General features: G+C 38.8%; 1 protein-coding gene across 1 annotated transcript in view; it reads right to left on the bottom strand.

Annotated features, from left to right (window-relative positions):
* Positions 1–2,753: 2,753 nt before the first annotated feature.
* Positions 2,754–18,383, bottom strand: part of flii (FLII actin remodeling protein) — a 57,655-nt gene continuing 42,025 nt past the window's right edge. The window contains exons 20-31 of the mRNA XM_061982057.2: positions 18,133–18,324; positions 16,436–16,534; positions 16,269–16,358; positions 13,005–13,144; positions 12,737–12,941; positions 12,525–12,679; positions 12,398–12,458; positions 12,204–12,332; positions 8,948–9,054; positions 8,772–8,877; positions 8,621–8,686; positions 2,754–3,379 (exon numbers count right to left, since the gene is read on the bottom strand). Coding sequence (XP_061838041.1) covers positions 3,245–3,379; positions 8,621–8,686; positions 8,772–8,877; positions 8,948–9,054; positions 12,204–12,332; positions 12,398–12,458; positions 12,525–12,679; positions 12,737–12,941; positions 13,005–13,144; positions 16,269–16,358; positions 16,436–16,534; positions 18,133–18,324 — 1,485 coding nt within the window. The 3' untranslated portion in view covers positions 2,754–3,244. The remainder of the gene's footprint in view (positions 3,380–8,620; positions 8,687–8,771; positions 8,878–8,947; positions 9,055–12,203; positions 12,333–12,397; positions 12,459–12,524; positions 12,680–12,736; positions 12,942–13,004; positions 13,145–16,268; positions 16,359–16,435; positions 16,535–18,132; positions 18,325–18,383) is intronic.

Raw genomic sequence — 18,383 nt, 5'->3', positions numbered from 1 at the left:
GGGAACAACAGCACAAAACCAGCAACCAACCATAGACATCTTTTAAGTAGACGCAGCATTGGCTGCTGTGACGCGAGAAATTTGGCCGCCATCTTGAAGTGGTGATGTTTCATATATATATATATATATATATATATATATATATATATATATATATATATATATATATATATATATATATACACACACACACACAGTATATGTATATATATACATATATATATATATATATATATATATATATACACACACACACAGTATATGTATATATATATATATATATATATATATATATATATATATATATATATATATATATATATATATATATATATATATATATATATATGTCTTAATAAGGTTATCCAAAAAATAGTGCTCGATACCGTAGTAGAGCGCAATATATGTATGTGTGGGGAAAAAAAATCACAAGACTACTTCATCTCTACAGGCCTGTTTCATGAGGGGTTCCCTCAATCATCAGGAGATTTTCTAATTTTCTAAAATCACCTCCGCAAAAATCAAGGGAGACCTGCGAAACAGGCTTGTGGCGATGATATTGCCTCTGTGTTTTTTCCTAACCTATCATCTCCTGATGATTGAGGGAACCCCTCATGAAACAGGCCTGTAGAGATGAAGTAGTCTTGTGATTTTTTTCCCCCACACATACATATATATATATATATATACACACAGTATATGTATATATATATATATAAAATATATAAAATCTCCTGATGATTGAGGGTACCCCCCCTCATGAAACAGGCCTGTAGAGATGAAATAGTCTTGTGATTTTTTTCTCCCACACATACATATATATATATATATATAAAAATCTCCTGACGATTGAGGGTACCCCCCCTCATGAAACAGGCCTGTAGAGATGAAATAGTCTTGTGATTTTTTCCCACACATACATATATATATATATATATATATATATATATATATATATATATACACACACAGTATATGTATATATATATATATATGTATATATATATATATATATATATATATATATATATATATAGTCGAGGTTTCTGTGGTTTATCCATTATACAGTGCTCAATACCGGGGTATAGCAGAATAAACGTTAGGTCAGGAAAAAACACAGAAGCTATTTCATCCCTACGAGCCTGTCTCACAGGTTTTTCTGCTCTTCAGGTGATTTTAGAAAATTAGAAAATCCTGTATACATATTTATATATATATATATATATATATATATATATATATATATATATACGTTAGGTTAGGAAAAAACACAGAGACAATATCATCCCTACAAGCCTGTTTCGCAGGTCTCCCTTGATTTTTGCGGAGGTGATTTTAGAAAATTAGAAAATCCCCTGATACATATTTATATATATATATATATATATATATATATATATATATATATATATATATATATATATATATATATATCTTAAGGTTATCCAAAAAAAAATCTCCTGATGATTGAGGGAACCCCTCATGAAACAGGCCTATAGAGATGAAGTAGTCTTGTGATTTTTTTCCCACACATACATACATTATATATATATATATATACACACGTTAGGTTAGGAAAAAACACAGAGGCAATATCATCCCCACAAGCCTGTTTCGCAGGTCTCCCTTGATTTTTGCGGAATACAATCCCTATTATACATATATATATATATATATATATATATATAAAAAATATATATATAAAAAAAAAATATATATATAAATAAAATATATATATATATATATATTTTATTTATATATATATATATATTTTTTTTTTTATATATTTTTTATTTATTTATATATATATATATATATATACATATATATATATATAAGTCGTCCACGCTGTGCTTTTCTCTCCTGGACTTGGCCCCGAGGAGATTCTGCGGCCTGGAGGTTCTCTCCTGTGCAAGTACTGGGATGGATCCTTGGCCGGTGGACTCCAGGAAAACATGTTTACAAGTTCCATTTTTTATTTGGTAAACCTTTATTTATAAATTGCAACATTTACAAACAATCGAGAAATAATAATAATCAAAATAAGTACAAATCAGCGCCAGGGGCTTGTAAACTCAATAACGTAACTAAATAGAATGCAATATATTATATATATATATATATATATATATATATACATATATATATATATATATATATATTAGGGCTGCAACAACTAATCGATTAAAATCGATTATAAAAATAGTTGGCGATTAATTTAGTCATCGATTCGTTGGATCTATGCTATGCGCATGTGCAGAGGCTACTTTTTATTATTTTATTTTTTTTCATAAACCTTTATTTATAAACTGCAACATTTACAAACAGCTAAGAAACAATAATCAAAATAAGTATGGTGCCAGTGTGCTGTTTTTTTCCAATAAAAAACTGGAATGGATAGAAATGTAGTTTGTCTCTTTTATCCGATTATTAATCGATTAATCTAAGTCATAATCGACAGATTAATCAATTATCAAATTTGTTGTTAGTTGCAGCCCTAATATATATATATATATATATATATATATATATATATATATATATATATATATATATATAAAAGGTCATATACCAGGATTACTGTCAGTTCAAATAGTTATAACGGGGCTGAAAAAGATCTTAAGAGTTAGTGTGTAAACTTTGTTAATATTCTATTCTAACAGTGTTGAACAGGGAAAAAAAACGTGCGAAAACTTCCGAGCGCTAACTAAACTGAACAATGAAATCGCACAAGAAGAACTGGAGACAAGAAATATGTGGTGAGATTTGTTTTCCTCTTTAATATAAAATAGATAAATAAAGCATCTGCAAGTGGTAGAAGCATGTGTGTTGAGGCACACGCCACAAAGGAAAGACACAAAAATAGATATGACATGAAGAATCTCTTACAATTTCATTATGAGGATATGTCTCTTGATATCATCTCCCATTAAATGACTTTTTTCGTCTTCAGAAAATATGGATTTCAAACCTGTAAAATCTTTGCAAAGCGCCAGAAAAAGCCGCTCAGTGTGAAGAGAGAGATGTTTGACTCCCAGCTTGTGATGATTGCACATTTGTGATATGAAGTATCAAATATGTCGAGAAGAAACATTCCACAAAAGAGCAATGGCAGTTTTCAAAGAAGAAGTTGGCTTCAGATAAGCTGTGCAAAACTATCACTCAGCATGTATGATGTGTCTGCACACACTAGACTTCCTGCACAGTGCAAACTTCTACTAAAGCTTGTTGGCGGCTGCTCAAACTATGCTGGCGGCGTTTTGAAGGCCCCCCAGGCGTGGAAGCAGCGAGTGAAGCAGTGTGGCTCGTTACCTTTGCGGACTAGTCGCAGTTTTCTGGGCTGCTGGCTTTCTTTGGAGCGCATGTGTTGGATGTAGACCTGGAGAAGAAGAAAAACGTGTTGGATGTAAACTTTGACAATAAAAAAACGTGTTGGATGTGGACCTTGACAAGAAAAAACATGTGTTGGATGTAAACCTTGACAAGAAAAACGTGTTGGATGTAGACGTTGACAAGAAAAAACATGTGTTGGATGTAAACCTTTGGAATAAAAACATGTGTTGGATGTAAACCATCCATCCATCCATCCATCTTCTTCCGCTTATCCGAGGTCGGGTCGCGGGGGCAGCAGCCTAAGCAGGGAAGCCCAGACTTTCCTCTCCCCAGCCACTTCGTCCAGCTCCTCCCGGGGGATCCCGAGGCGTTCCCAGGCCAGCCGGGAGACATAGTCTTCCCAACGTGTCCTGGGTCTTCCCCGTGGCCTCCTACCGGTCGGACGTGCCCGAAACACCTCCCGAGGGAGGCGTTCGGGTGGCATCCTGACCAGATGCCCGAACCACCTCATCTGGCTCCTCTCCATGTGGAGGAGCAGCGGCTTTACTTTGAGCTCCTCCCGGATGACAGAGCTTCTCACCCTATCTCTAAGGGAGAGACCCGCCACCCGGCGGAGGAAACTCATTTCGGCCGCTTGTACCCGTGATCTTGTCCTTTCGGTCATGACCCAAAGCTCATGACCATAGGTGAGGATGGGAACGTAGATCGACCGGTATATCGAGAGCTTTGCCTTCTGGCTCAGCTCCTTCTTCACCACAACGGATCGATACAGCGTCCGCATTACTGAAGATGCCGCACCGATCCGCCTGTCGATCTCACGATCCACTCTTCCCTCACTCGTGAACAAGACTCCGAGGTACTTGAACTCCTCCACTTGGGGCAAGATCTCCTCCCCAACCCGGAGATGGCACTCCACCCTTTTCCGGGCGAGAACCATGGACTCGGATTTGGAGGTGCTGATTCCCATCCCAGTCGCTTCACACTCGGCTGCGAACCGATCCAGTGAGAGCTGAAGATCTTGGCCAGATGAAGCCATCAGGACCACATCATCTGCAAAAAGCAGAGACCTAATCCTGCAGCCACCAAACCAGATACCCTCAACGCCCTGACTGCGCCTAGAAATTCTGTCCATAAAGGTTATGAACAGAATCGGTGACAAAGGGCAGCCTTGGCAGAGTCCAACCCTCACTGGAAACGTGTTCGACTTACTGCCGGCAATGCGGACCAAGCTCTGGCACTGATCATACAGGGAGCGAACCGCCACAATAAGACAGTCCGTTACCCCATACTCTCTGAGCACTCCCCACAGGACTTCCCGGGGTACACGGTCGAATGCCTTCTCCAAGTCCACAAAGCACATGTAGACTGGTTGGGCAAACTCCCATGCACCCTCAAGGACCCTGCCGAGAGTATAGAGCTGGTCCACAGTTCCACGACCAGGACGAAAACCACACTGTTCCTCCTGAATCCGAGGTTCGACTATCCGGCGTAACCTCCTCTCCAGTACACCTGAATAGACCTTACCGGGAAGGCTGAGGAGTGTGATCCCACGATAGTTAGAACACACCCTCCGGTTCCCCTTCTTAAAGAGAGGAACCACCACCCCGGTCTGCCAATCCAGAGGTACCGCCCCCGATGTCCACGCGATGTTGCAGAGTCTTGTCAACCAAGACAGCCCCACAACATCCAGAGCCTTAAGGAACGCCGGGCGGATCTCATCATGTAAACCATTAGAAGAAAAACATGTGTTGGATGTAGACCTTTAGAAGAAAAAAAACCTGTTGGATGTAGACATTTAGAAGAAAAACCATGTGTTGGATGTAGACCTTTAGAAGAAAAAGCATGTGTTGGATGTAGACCTTTAGAAGAAAAAGCATGTGTTGGATGTAGACCTTTAGAAGAAAAAACATGTGTTGGATGTAAACCTTGACAAGAAAAACGTGTTGGATGTAGACATTGACAAGAAAAAACATGTGTTGGATGTAAACCTTTAGAATAAAAACATGTGTTGGATGTAAACCTTTAGAAGAAAAAAAACGTGTTGGATGTAGACCTTTAGAAGAAAAAGCATGTGTTGGATGTAAACCTTTGGAATAAAAACATGTGTTGGATGTAGACCTTTAGAAGAAAAACATGTGTTGGATGTAGACCTTTAGAAGAAAAAAAACGTGTTGGATGTAGACCTTTAGAAGAAAAAGCATGTGTTGGATGTAGACCTTTAGAAGAAAAAACATGTGTTGGATGTAAACCTTTGGAATAAAAACATGTGTTGGATGTAGACCTTTAGAAGAAAAACATGTGTTGGATGTAGACCTTTAGAAGAAAAAAAACGTGTTGGATGTAGACATTTAGAAGAAAAACCATGTGTTGGATGTAAAACTTGACAAGAACAAACTTGTTGGATGTAGACCTTTAGAAGAAAAAACATGTATTGGATGTAAACCTTGACAAGAAAAACGTGTTGGATGTAGACATTGACAAGAAAAAACATGTGTTGATGTAAACCTTTAGAATAAAAACATGTGTTGGATGTAAACCTTTAGAAGAAAAAGCATGTGTTGGATGTAGACCTTTAGAAGAAAAAAACGTGTTGGATGTAGACATTTAGAAGAAAAACCATGTGTTGGATGTAAAACTTGACAAGAAAAAACTTGTTGGATGTAAACCTTCACAAGAAAAAACATGTGTTGGATGTAGACCTTGACAAGAAAAATGTGTTGGATGTAGACCTTCACAGGATAAAAACGTGTGTTGGATGTAGACTGTGACAAGAAAAAACATGTGTTGGATGTAGACCTTTAGAATAAAAAACATGTTGGATGTAAACCTTGACAAAAAAACATGTTGGATGTAGTAAACCTTGACAAAAAAAAGGGGTTGGATTTAAACCTAACAAAAAAACCTGTGTTTGATGTAAACCTTTAGAAGAAAAACCATGTGTTGGATGTAAACCTTGACAAATAAAAAGGGGTTGGACGTAAACCTTAAAAAAAAAACCTGTGTTGGATGTAAACCTTTAGAAGAAAATGCATGTGTTGGATGTAGACCTTTAGAAGAAAACGCATGTGTTGGATGTAGACCTTTAGAAGAAAAAGCATGTGTTGGATGTAGACCTTTAGAAGAAAAAGCATGTGTTGGATGTAGACCTTTAGAAGAAAAAGCATGTGTTGGATGTAGACCTTTAGAAGAAAAAGCATGTGTTGGATGTAGACCTTTAGAAGAAAAAGCACGTGTTGGATGTAGACCTTTAGCATAAAAAGCATGTGTTGGATGTAGACCTTTAGAAGAAAAAAACGTGTTGGATGTAGACATTTAGAAGAAAAACCATGTGTTGGATGTAAAACTTGACAAGAAAAAACTTGTTGGATGTAAACCTTCACAAGAAAAAACATGTGTTGGATGTAGACCTTGACAAGAAAAATGTGTTGGATGTAGACCTTCACAGGATAAAAACGTGTGTTGGATGTAGACTGTGACAAGAAAAAACATGTGTTGGATGTAGACCTTTAGAATAAAAAACATGTTGGATGTAAACCTTGACAAAAAACATGTTGGATGTAGTAAACCTTGACAAAAAAAAGGGGTTGGATTTAAACCTAACAAAAAAACCTGTGTTTGATGTAAACCTTTAGAAGAAAAACCATGTGTTGGATGTAAACCTTGACAAATAAAAATGTGTTGGATGTAAACCTTTAGAAGCAAAACCATGTGTTGGATGTAAACCTTGACAAATAAAAATGGGTTGGATGTAAACCTTTAGAAGAAAAACCATGTGTTGGATGTAAACCTTGACAAATAAAAAGGGGTTGGACGTAAACCTTAAAAAAAAAACCTGTGTTGGATGTAAACCTTTAGAAGAAAATGCATGTGTTGGATGTAGACCTTTAGAAGAAAAAACATGTGTTGGATGTAGACCTTTAGAAAAAAAAAGCATGTGTTGGATGTAAACCTTTAGAAGAAAACGCATGTGTTGGATGTAGACCTTTAGAAGAAAAAGCATGTGTTGGATGTAGACCTTTAGAAGAAAAAGCATGTGTTGGATGTAGACCTTTAGAAGAAAAAGCATGTGTTGGATGTAGACCTTTAGCATAAAAAGCATGTGTTGGATGTAGACCTTTAGCATAAAAAACATGTGTTGGATGTAGACCTTTAGAAGAAAAAGCATGTGTTGGATGTAAACCTTTAGAAGAAAACGCATGTGTTGGATGTAGACCTTTAGAAGAAAAAGCATGTGTTGGATGTAGACCTTTAGAAGAAAAAGCATGTGTTGGATGTAGACCTTTAGAAGAAAAAGCATGTGTTGGATGTAGACCTTTAGCATAAAAAGCATGTGTTGGATGTAGACCTTTAGCATAAAAAACATGTGTTGGATGTAGACCTTTAGAAGAAAAAGCATGTGTTGGATGTAGACCTTTAGAAGAAAAAGCATGTGTTGGATGTAGACCTTTAGAAGAAAAAACATGTGTTGGATGTAGACCTTTAGCATAAAAAGCATGTGTTGGATGTAGACCTTTAGAAGAAAAAGCATGTGTTGGATGTAGACCTTTAGCATAAAAAGCATGTGTTGGATGTAGACCTTTAGCATAAAAAACATGTGTTGGATGTAGACCTTTAGAAGAAAAAGCATGTGTTGGATGTAGACCTTTAGAAGAAAAAACATGTGTTGGATGTAGACCTTTAGCATAAAAAACATGTGTTGGATGTAGACCTTTAGAAGAAAAAGCATGTGTTGGATGTAGACCTTTAGAAGAAAAAGCATGTGTTGGATGTAGACCTTTAGAAGAAAAAACATGTGTTGGATGTAGACCTTTAGCATAAAAAACATGTGTTGGATGTAGACCTTTAGAAGAAAAAGCATGTGTTGGATGTAGACCTTTAGCATAAAAAGCATGTGTTGGATGTAGACCTTTAGAAGAAAAAGCATGTGTTGGATGTAGACCTTTAGCATAAAAAACATGTGTTGGATGTAGACCTTTAGAAGAAAAAGCATGTGTTGGATGTAGACCTTTAGAAGAAAAAGCATGTGTTGGATGTAGACCTTTAGAAGAAAAAACATGTGTTGGATGTAGACCTTTAGCATAAAAAACATGTGTTGGATGTAGACCTTTAGAAGAAAAAGCATGTGTTGGATGTAGACCTTTAGCATAAAAAGCATGTGTTGGATGTAGACCTTTAGCATAAAAAGCATGTGTTGGATGTAGACCTTTAGCATAAAAAGCATGTGTTGGATGTAGACATTGAGCAGGAAGCAGAGTGAGGTTCAAGAAGAAAGTAAGATCTCACACACCTGACATGCTTTCAGACTCAGTTTGATCTCCACCTGGCTGGTCTGAGTACCCACCCACATGTACACCTGAGGGACATCAAGTGCACATTTATTGACAATAACTTATTATTATTACAAAGGTGAATTAAGTGCAATAACTTATGGTTGCTACCTCATTGCCGTTGTCCAACAACATGATGTCGTCGTCCGCCAAGTCGTCCTGGCAGAAGTCGGAGCACTTCTCTGACACGGAGAAATAACCTTTCTCGTTAGAACACCTGAGAGGCCGAGAAGGAAAATGAGTTGCTAGAAGAAGAAGAAGAAGAGAGTGAAGAACATGTGACTCGCCTGAAGAGACGAGCATATTTCATGTAGTCTGCGTCTTCATCGTATTCCTTCTGAGCGCCGATGCCAACCCAGAAGAAGTTCTCAGGCTCCTCCCCCTCGTTAATGACCTGGGAGGGCAGAACATGCAAATATTGTTTAGGACTTGCAATAACAGTCAAAAGTCATGTAATATGCATACAATACAAAAAGGTAAAACATATTTGGTTAATATTGAACATTATTAAAATTATTAAAAATAACTGAAAAAAATATAAATTACCACATATTAAAAATAAATGTATAGTATAACATAAAACACAAAATACCATTAAAGGTAGTAATATTTTGTCTGCATTTTTTGTATTTTATAACATGAATACAAAAGGTTAAAAACAAATTATTTTTAAATTATAAAAATATTAATAAACATACAATAAAAATTAAACGATTATTCAAATACATCTAAAAAGGAGGCCAAACACTAAAAGGGGCTTTTTGCAAACTTGCTCACAGTAACATTTTTCTGACCAAAAATGATAAACTCCATTGGCTCGTTTAGTTAGTGCTTTACCAGAACACTTGGTGTTATCAACCAATAAACTATAATATGGTAGTGTGGCCTTAGAACCGTGAGATTGTGATATGGTAATTAGAACGTGCACCTGTTTGCAGTAGGTGTTGTCAGAATAATTGTATCTAAGTTTGTGTTTCCACCAGTTCCCGGCGAGCAGACAAAAGCTGTCTTTGATCTTACCAAGCAAAAGGCTTGTAAAACTCCACTGTGTACGATGGGAAGCGACATGAAGGTGTCGGTTTCTTTAATCTATTGTAATCCGCAGGAAGATCTTGTCTTTCCTCCCAATGAAAATCGTAGGGAGGAAAGAATATGAGCCTATACAGAGCATCTATGAGCAGGCAGTTAGGAAAAAAGCTAAGAAAATTATTTCCAACTCACAACACCCACTCTTTCCTGAATATGGAACCCTGCCATCAGGGAGAAGACTCCGGGTCCCACTATGCAAATCTAACCGCCTTAAATTATCATTTGTCCCAGCCTCCGTTAAGCTGACCAACAATGTGCAATAGAATTTTAATACATAGGTTAGCACTTTTTTAGCACATAGCACTTTAGCACATAGCACTTTAGAACTAAGCACTTTAGCACACAGCACATTATCCATGAGCTCTAGTGCAATGCACATTGGTACTTTATCTTTATCTCCATAGTGTAGATTTTATGCCTACATCAAAGTGCCACCTATGTCTATCAAGCTCCATGTTCTGATGTTTAAATGTTAGTTGTATGGTTGTGGTTGTGTCTGTGCTTGTGTTCTGTTGTTTTTGGGTATGTTAAGAAAGCAATGATGCACTGTGCCCAAGACAAATTTCCCCGCGGGGACAATAAAGTTGAACCTTGAACCTTGAACCTTGAGATCTACAAAGCGGAGAGGAAGCAGGACCTGACGCAGGCTCCAGGCATCTTTTCTTTGAACTGTTTTGTGACCAAGGGCGACGGCTGTTTACGACCCCCTCTCCCCTTAGAAACAGCTGTTGCCATGTAATCAGGGAAAGTCCAAATAAAAGAGGAGGCGTGCAACCCTTTTGTCAGAGTGTGGGACGACACTGTACAAGAGAGTACAGGTGTACACGCTCTCCCATACCTGCCAACTTTTGAAATCAGAAAAACCTAGTAGCCAGGGTCCAGGGGCCGCAGGCCCCGGCAGGTCCAGGACAAAGTCCTGGTGGGGGGTTCAGGCTTCGCCCCCCGACGCAAAATGATTGATTGCATTCAGACAGGTTAAAATGTTGCTAAAACCATCACTTTTCTATCAGTCACAGTGACTTTTCAAAACAAAAATATTACAGCAAAAATCATATGGGTTGATTGACATGTTTATTCTGTAAGATAACTTCAATAGTTTGAAATTATTTTGACAGTTAATGCCAGTTATCCTGTCAACCTTTCACAAGACTTCAATTTGTTAATTGAAAGTATAAACACTTTTTACAGTAAACAAATGGTAAAACAGTACTAAACAATTCCATTAAAAAAAAATTGGTGTCATTATTAACTTTCTGTCCAAGCTTGTATAATCTACTGCCTTGTTCAATTGTAAAAAATATTCTGTGCCTAAAATTCACATTTCTATCACAATTATCATACTGTAAACATGGTAAGCTAACTTCATTAAAATTAATAGTCCTGTCAATAGCATGGAATTACAATTCAAATGTAGTTTTTTTTGGAAGCCTTTCAAAAGAATTCAAAATATGAAAAATTAATGAAAATTAATTGAAGCCATCAGACACTTGAAAAGTGGCACATCACATCTCTAATGTAATCATTTGAACTTTTCAACAGAAATAGCACTGCAAAAATATTAAGGACATACTTCTGTATTTTGGTAGTTATGCTGTCAACATTTAACAAGATTTCTTCAACTTGGACTTGAAAGCATAAATAGTATAAACACTTTTAACAGTATAACAGTACTAAACAATTCCAATAGATAACATTGATGTCATTACCTTTTTGTTTGCTCAATTATTGCCTCCGTAAATAAAACTTCGGCATTTATCACATCCAAAGAATCTGTTTGGGCGACGAAAAACGTTGAAAGTTTTCCACTTGTATCGCTAGCAACGGCATTAGACTTGTGTTTTTTTGTCCCAACGTGGTCTTTTACATCGCTAATTCCTCCGTGTCCGATCGAAAAATCTTGTCTGCACAAGGTGCAATTCGCGTAGTTTTCACCCTTTTTGGAACGGATAATTATTCCCGGATAGGCTTTTGAATATTCTTCACGGAATGACTGCAGTTTTCTTTTCGGTTTAAGACTCGTTTCCGATTTTTCTCCGGCTGATTCCATGATCGTTCGCTCGTTTGGAAACAATGGGCAACAGGTGCCTCGTGCTTGGCAGCGGTGCTATAAATAGCCTCCCGCATGGCATTCGGAATGGCTCGATAGGAAGTTACGGGAAGCAGTGTCGATTGTGATTGTTGTTACGCGATTTCGTGAATAAAACTTAAAAAAAAAAAAAAAAATTTATTAATGAAAAACCGTATTTTTTATCACTGCAACCGTAACCCGAAATAGGTTGATGAAAACCGTACTAATTACGGGAAAACCGGAGTAGTTGGCAGGTATGCTCTCCTCAGTGAGCTAAATTGAATCCTGTCTGTTTAATTCCTTGCTTCTTGTCATCGGTGTTTGAACCTGACAGGTGTCATCAAACAAACTCTAATATGGTGTGATATGGTTCTTAGAAAGTGCACCTGTTTGCTGTAGGTGTCATCAAACATGCGGTTCATGACGTCCTCGGCCAGCTTGGCTTCGTCCGGGTCGGCAGCTCGTCCCACCCAGGTGTAGACGATGCCCTGGTTGTCTGTGCTCTCAAAGGGAACCTGCAGAGGATGCTGTGTGAGTGTTTGTGCTCACGCTCTTTGCTTAGTCAACACACAATACCAACTTTGAGAATAAAGCAAAACTCTGAGTTGAGATTGGCTGAATCTGTGGCGATCTGGATGGTCCTGCCAGGAGACAAGGTGAGGCGTCAGATGAAGACATGGACAAAAGGACGTGGTGTTGGCAGCTACCTGGTGCAGAGTGCACTGCCGTTGGTGCGAATGTGATAGAGGGACGGCTGGGCTGAGTCCGTCTTCTGTTTCCTCTTCCCTTTGTGGATGATAAACTTCCTCTTGAAGTGGGACAGGAACTTGAGGTTCTCCTGCTGCTGCGTCATACGCACCACCTGGGGAACAACATGGTTACCGTGGAGCAGAGGGTGTGCACGGACTATTTGTGGTACCTTCAGTTTGCCCGGGAAGAGGCTCTCAAACTTCTTCTGCAGGGAGAAGGTGAAGGTGAGCCAGCCCATGTTGGAAGCTTGCCGGCCCTGCCAGAAGTACACCACACACTGGAAGTCTTCCTCAGGCTGCTTGTCCTCCTCCACCTCCTTGCCTTCGCCCTCTTTCTTCTCCTCCTCGTCCTCGTACTCCACAGGAACCCAGTACCTGTCCATCACCATGAGACCCTTTCACATACTGACTACCACGCTCGAAGGTGCACGTTCGTACCTGCAGAGGAACACGTAGCAATCTTGTGTGAAGAAGTGTCCAAACTCTTCCTCTGGTAGACGAGCAAACTTTTTGCTCTCCAACACAAATCCTTCCATGCCGTCCAGGTCCTCGTTCCACTCCTCCATCAGCGGCTCAGCCTGCACAGAACATTGACAAAAATAAGCTATGTGTGTGTTCTTGACATCAACAAGGAAAAGTACCTTCCACAGGAGGACCGGTGAACAAGTTAGGACCGAAATCATGGTCCCAATACGGAAAACCATTGCATCTAATAGCCAAATACTAGAGTCTGTGAACATTGCTCCAAAGTCAGGATTTTTTGTTGCTTTAATGTGCATACAAAAGTAAACCAATATGGACTGGACTCTCACTATTATGTTAGATCCACTATGGACTGGACTCTCACACTATTATGTTAGGTCCACTATGGACTGGACTCTCACACTATTATGTTAGGTCCACTATGGACTGGACTCTCACAGTATTATGTTAGATCCACTATCGACTGGACTCTCACAATATTATGTTAGATCCACTATGGACTGGACTCACACTATTATGTTAGATCCACTATGGACTGGACTCTCACACTATTATGTTAGATCCACTATGGACTGGACTCTCACACTATTATGTTAGATCCACTATGGACTGGACTCTCACACTATTATGTTAAATCCACTATGGACTAGACTCTCACACTATTATGCTAGATCCACTATGGACTAGACTCTCACAATATTATGTTAGATCCACTATGGACTGGCCTCTCACTATTATGTTAGATCCACTATGGACTAAACTCTCACACTATTATGCTAGATCCACTATGGACTAGACTCTCACAATATTATGTTAGATCCACTATGGACTGGCCTCTCACTATTATGTTAGATCCACTATGGACTAGACTCTCACACTACTGTGCTAGATCCACGATGGACTAGACTCTCACACTATTATGTTAGATCCACTATGGACTGGCCTCTCACTATTATCTTAGATCCACTATGGACTAGACTCACACACTATTATGCTAGATCCACTACAGACTAGACTCTCACACTATTATGTTAGATCCACTATGGACTGGACTCTCACACTATTATGTTAGATCCACTATGGACTGGACTCACACTATTATGTTAGATCCACTATGGACTGGACTCTCTCACTATTATGTTAGATCCACTATGGACTGGACTCTCACACTATTATGTTAGATCCACTATGGACTGGACTCTCACACTATTATGTTAGATCCACTACGGACTGGACTCTCACACTATTAGGTTAGATCCACTATGGACTGGACTCTCACTATTATGTTAGATCCAGAATGGACTGGACTCTCACACTATTATGTTAGATCCACTATGGACTGGACTCTCACAATATTATGTTAGATCCACTATGGACTGGACTCTCACACTATTATGTTAGATCCACTATGGACTGGCCTCTCACACTATTATGTTAGATCCACGATGGACTAGACTCTCACACTATTATGCTAGATCCACTACAGACTGGACTCTCACACTATTATGTTAGATCCACTATGGACTGGACTCTCACACTATTATGTTAGATCCACTATGGACGAGACTGTCACACTATTATGTCATATCCACTACAGACTGGAGGTGGTGGTGAAATCTATCAAAATGAGGGTGGTCCCAAAAAGGACGGATTTTTCAAATTGACCGTGTGTCGGTTTTAAAAGTGCTCCCCCTCTGGTCAACATATGAAATAACAAGTGTGTGTAAAAATTTGACTACAAAAAAACTTGCCTTTTTTATATTTGCATAGTATGTATATAATATTAATGCTGTAAATACAAACTTTACATATCTAGAAAGGGTGGTACTAAAGAGGTAGGCGATTTTTCGGAGGTCTCAAGAAGGTAACAAATACAAGAATGTGTGTGTGTGCAGAGGTGGGTAGAGTAGCCAGAAATTGTACTTAAGTAAGAGTACTGTTACTTTAGAGATGTATTACTCAAGTAAAAGTAAGGAGTAGTCACCCAAATATTTACTTGAGTAAAAGTAAAAAGTATGTTGTGAAAAAACTACTCAAGTACCGTACTGAGTAACTGATGAGTAACATATACACACACATATATGTATATATATATATATATATATATATATATATATATATATATATATATATATATATATATATATATATATATATATATATATATATATATATATATATATATATAAACATACATACATTTATATATACAGTATATGATTTATATTTATTTATTTTGCCGTTTTTGTTTACATGTTAAAGGTGTTTTAATGAATATACATGCATGTTTAACACATATAGATTCCTTTCTTTCATGAAAACAAGAATATAAGTTGGTGTATTACCTGATTCTGATGACTTGCATTGATTGGAATCAGACAGTAGTGATGATAACGTCCACGTTTTCAAATGGAGGAGAAAAAAAGTTCCTCCTTTCTGTCTAATACCACATGAAAGTGGTTGGTTTTGGGCTTCTTATTTGTCCAGCTTCCATATTCGTTTTTATACACTTTACAAGAAATACATTGGCGGCAAACTCCGTAGCTTGCTAGCTTGTTTGTGCTGGCTTTCGGAGACTCTTATTTTGAAAGCGCAGGCGCGATGGAGCGGCACTTTTATTGTGAAGACAGGAACTGTGCAGTCAGTCTTTAGGCTTTTGACGGGATGTACGGTTGAAATAAAAAAGGGTCTTTTTCCTTCACACTTTTGATTGATTGATTGGAACTTTTATTAGTAGATTGCACAGTACATATTCCGTACGATTGACCACTAAATGGTAACACCCCAATACGTTTTTCAACTTGTTTAAGTCAGGTCATGTGACCGCCTGGCTCTGTTTGATTGGTCCAACGTCACCAGTGACTGCATCTGATTGGTGGAACGGAGTGAACGTCACCAGTGACTGTATTTGTTGAAACGCAGGCACTATGAAGGTCTGTCTGACAGACCAAAACAAACAAAGCGTGCATTAACAGATCGATAAAAATTAGTAGCGAGTAGCGAGCTGAATGTAGATAAAAGTAGCGGAGTAAAAGTAGCGTTTCTTCTCTATAAATATACTCAAGTAAAAGTATGTTGCATTAAAACTACTCTTAGAAGTACAATTTATCCCAAAAGTTACTCAAGTAGATGTAATGGAGTAAATGTAGCGCGTTACTACCCACCTCTGTGTGTGTGTGTGTGTGTGTGTGTGTGTGTGTGTGTGTGTGTGTACATCACCTCAGTAAGAGGCATGGCTGGCTGCCTGGGAAGGAAGAGAGCTGTGAGGTCAGCTTTCATCTGATCTTTCTTCTCTGCATCCTTTTTCACCTGCCACAAAAGACATGAAACCTCATCACTCGTGGAATAATGTCATGTGAATAATATTCAGGCGTGGGACTACCCACCTTGCCTTGAAGGTTGTCCTTCTGCTGCACGGTCTCCGCAGCTCTGGTGTAGTCCACCTGCAGCACGTCGTCCCAGTTCTTGAACTTGGACTTATACACCTGACGAAGAGGAAAAGTCACATGTTTGTAGCGCAATCCAAGATCATTTCTTGATGGTGTCTATTTAACATCAGCGTGGCCATTGGAGACGTAATATTCGTGCCAATATTTCAGCGGACTTCATGTCAGTATGATACTATATGCGCTAGTCATCATGGGAAATGTGGTCTTTCTGGCAAAACACTACCGCTTTGGTCCACTGACACCGCTAAAAATCAACCAAAACTGAAAGTTTTTAAGTGGGGCTTTAAGAGTGTGCCAACTTAAAAAGTATTTTGAGATAAGAGCTGTTTCTCAACTAATTGTTATGCTGTAAATTGCAAGCAAAGATGTGTATATACAGAATATAAACATCCCCGCCATTAGCTGTTGTAACAAATGTCACAGTGAACCCCTTAACATCCGTCCTAAACGGATCTTAAAAGCCGCTGCCTGACCAAAGCTCAGAAATTCTGCAGAGACTCCTCCCACCCCCACCAAGGACTGTTTTCACTGCTGGACTCTAGAAAGAGGTTCCGCAGAATGACAATAAAAAGGAAGTCTAAGTCTAAACATCCGATCTTACTGGCTAGCAATAGCTTATAGCTAGAGATGGACATAACTATTTTTCAAACACTGGAAGAAAGAAATGTGTGTAAATGACATTGCTGAAAAGAAAAAGTGGATGATATTCAATGAATTACAAAAAGAAAATCAGCAAAATCACGACATAGCGTGTAGCCAACTTGGACAGACAAGAAAATTAAAATATCTAAACGGCAAACATTTATCCATAAAAATATGGAGAAGCTTCTGCTGATGTGTTTGACAGAGAAGCCGTTGGAAGGAGATATGGTAGGAATCCACTCTCCTGTGGTGTAAATAATTAATATATTACATTACTTTATCAAACTACAGTGGTTGTTTGTAGTACGTTTTATTTTGATTTTATACAATATTTATTCTCTAAAACCTTGTTTTTCTTTTTAAATGGCATGTTACATGTATTAACTGTGCTGTTTTAGGGCACTAAGCACCAATTAAGTTGTTTTTTAAATTAATTTCAAAGGGATGTTGTGGAGGGGGGCCTTCTGCGGGAATGGAGTGTGTATGGCCTGGCTTCGAAGCCCAGCAGACAGGTGAGTAGATTGCCCAGCTGGGGCTGATTCTCTAATCACCTGTCGCCTTTATCAGCAGCGGCCGAGGCCATGAATTGATTAACGTGGACCCCGACTTAAACAAGTTGAAAAACGTATTGGGGTGTTACCATTTAGTGGTCAATTGTACGGAATATGTACTGTGCTGTGCAATCTACTAATAAAAGTCTCAATCAATCAATCAATCAATGACGAGAGAGACGGCGGCTGGGAGCAGAAGCGCACACACAAGGACACAGAGAGAAAACACGGACACGCATGACTGAAAAGTCCTGCACCCTGGTGCATATGTCAATAAAGACTTGCTCAAACCTGTATACCGGGCTCAAGAAGATCTATCGGCCTCAGGAGAACGCCCCCTCCACAGATATGTTTTGATATACAAGTGTTTTAAGTTAAGACCTCCATCACAGAACCAATTAAGCTCGTAAATTGAGGTGCTATTGTATCAGGAAGTCTTACCTGGCATTCGGTGCCTTCCAGGTTTCGGGTGACACATGCGTGTTTTGGCCGGTGCAGCATGGAGCAGATCTCCTGACCCAGTTTTAAAGCAGCGGCTCGGACAAGTCGGGGAGACTTCCTCCCGATCCAAATGAAGACGTCGGACCAGCAGTCGAGGATGTACACGCCCTTGGTGTCGAGCAGCGTCTGCAGCTAAGGAAAGCGGTGACAAGGAGGAGATGATGAGAATTGGACTGATGGAAGTGGGTCAA

This window comes from Nerophis lumbriciformis, linkage group LG24, assembly GCF_033978685.3.
Source record: "Nerophis lumbriciformis linkage group LG24, RoL_Nlum_v2.1, whole genome shotgun sequence".
Lineage (NCBI taxonomy): Eukaryota > Metazoa > Chordata > Actinopteri > Syngnathiformes > Syngnathidae > Nerophis > Nerophis lumbriciformis.
The sequence above is the reverse complement of the archived record's forward strand: the minus strand, read 5'-3'. Positions and strand labels throughout refer to the sequence as shown.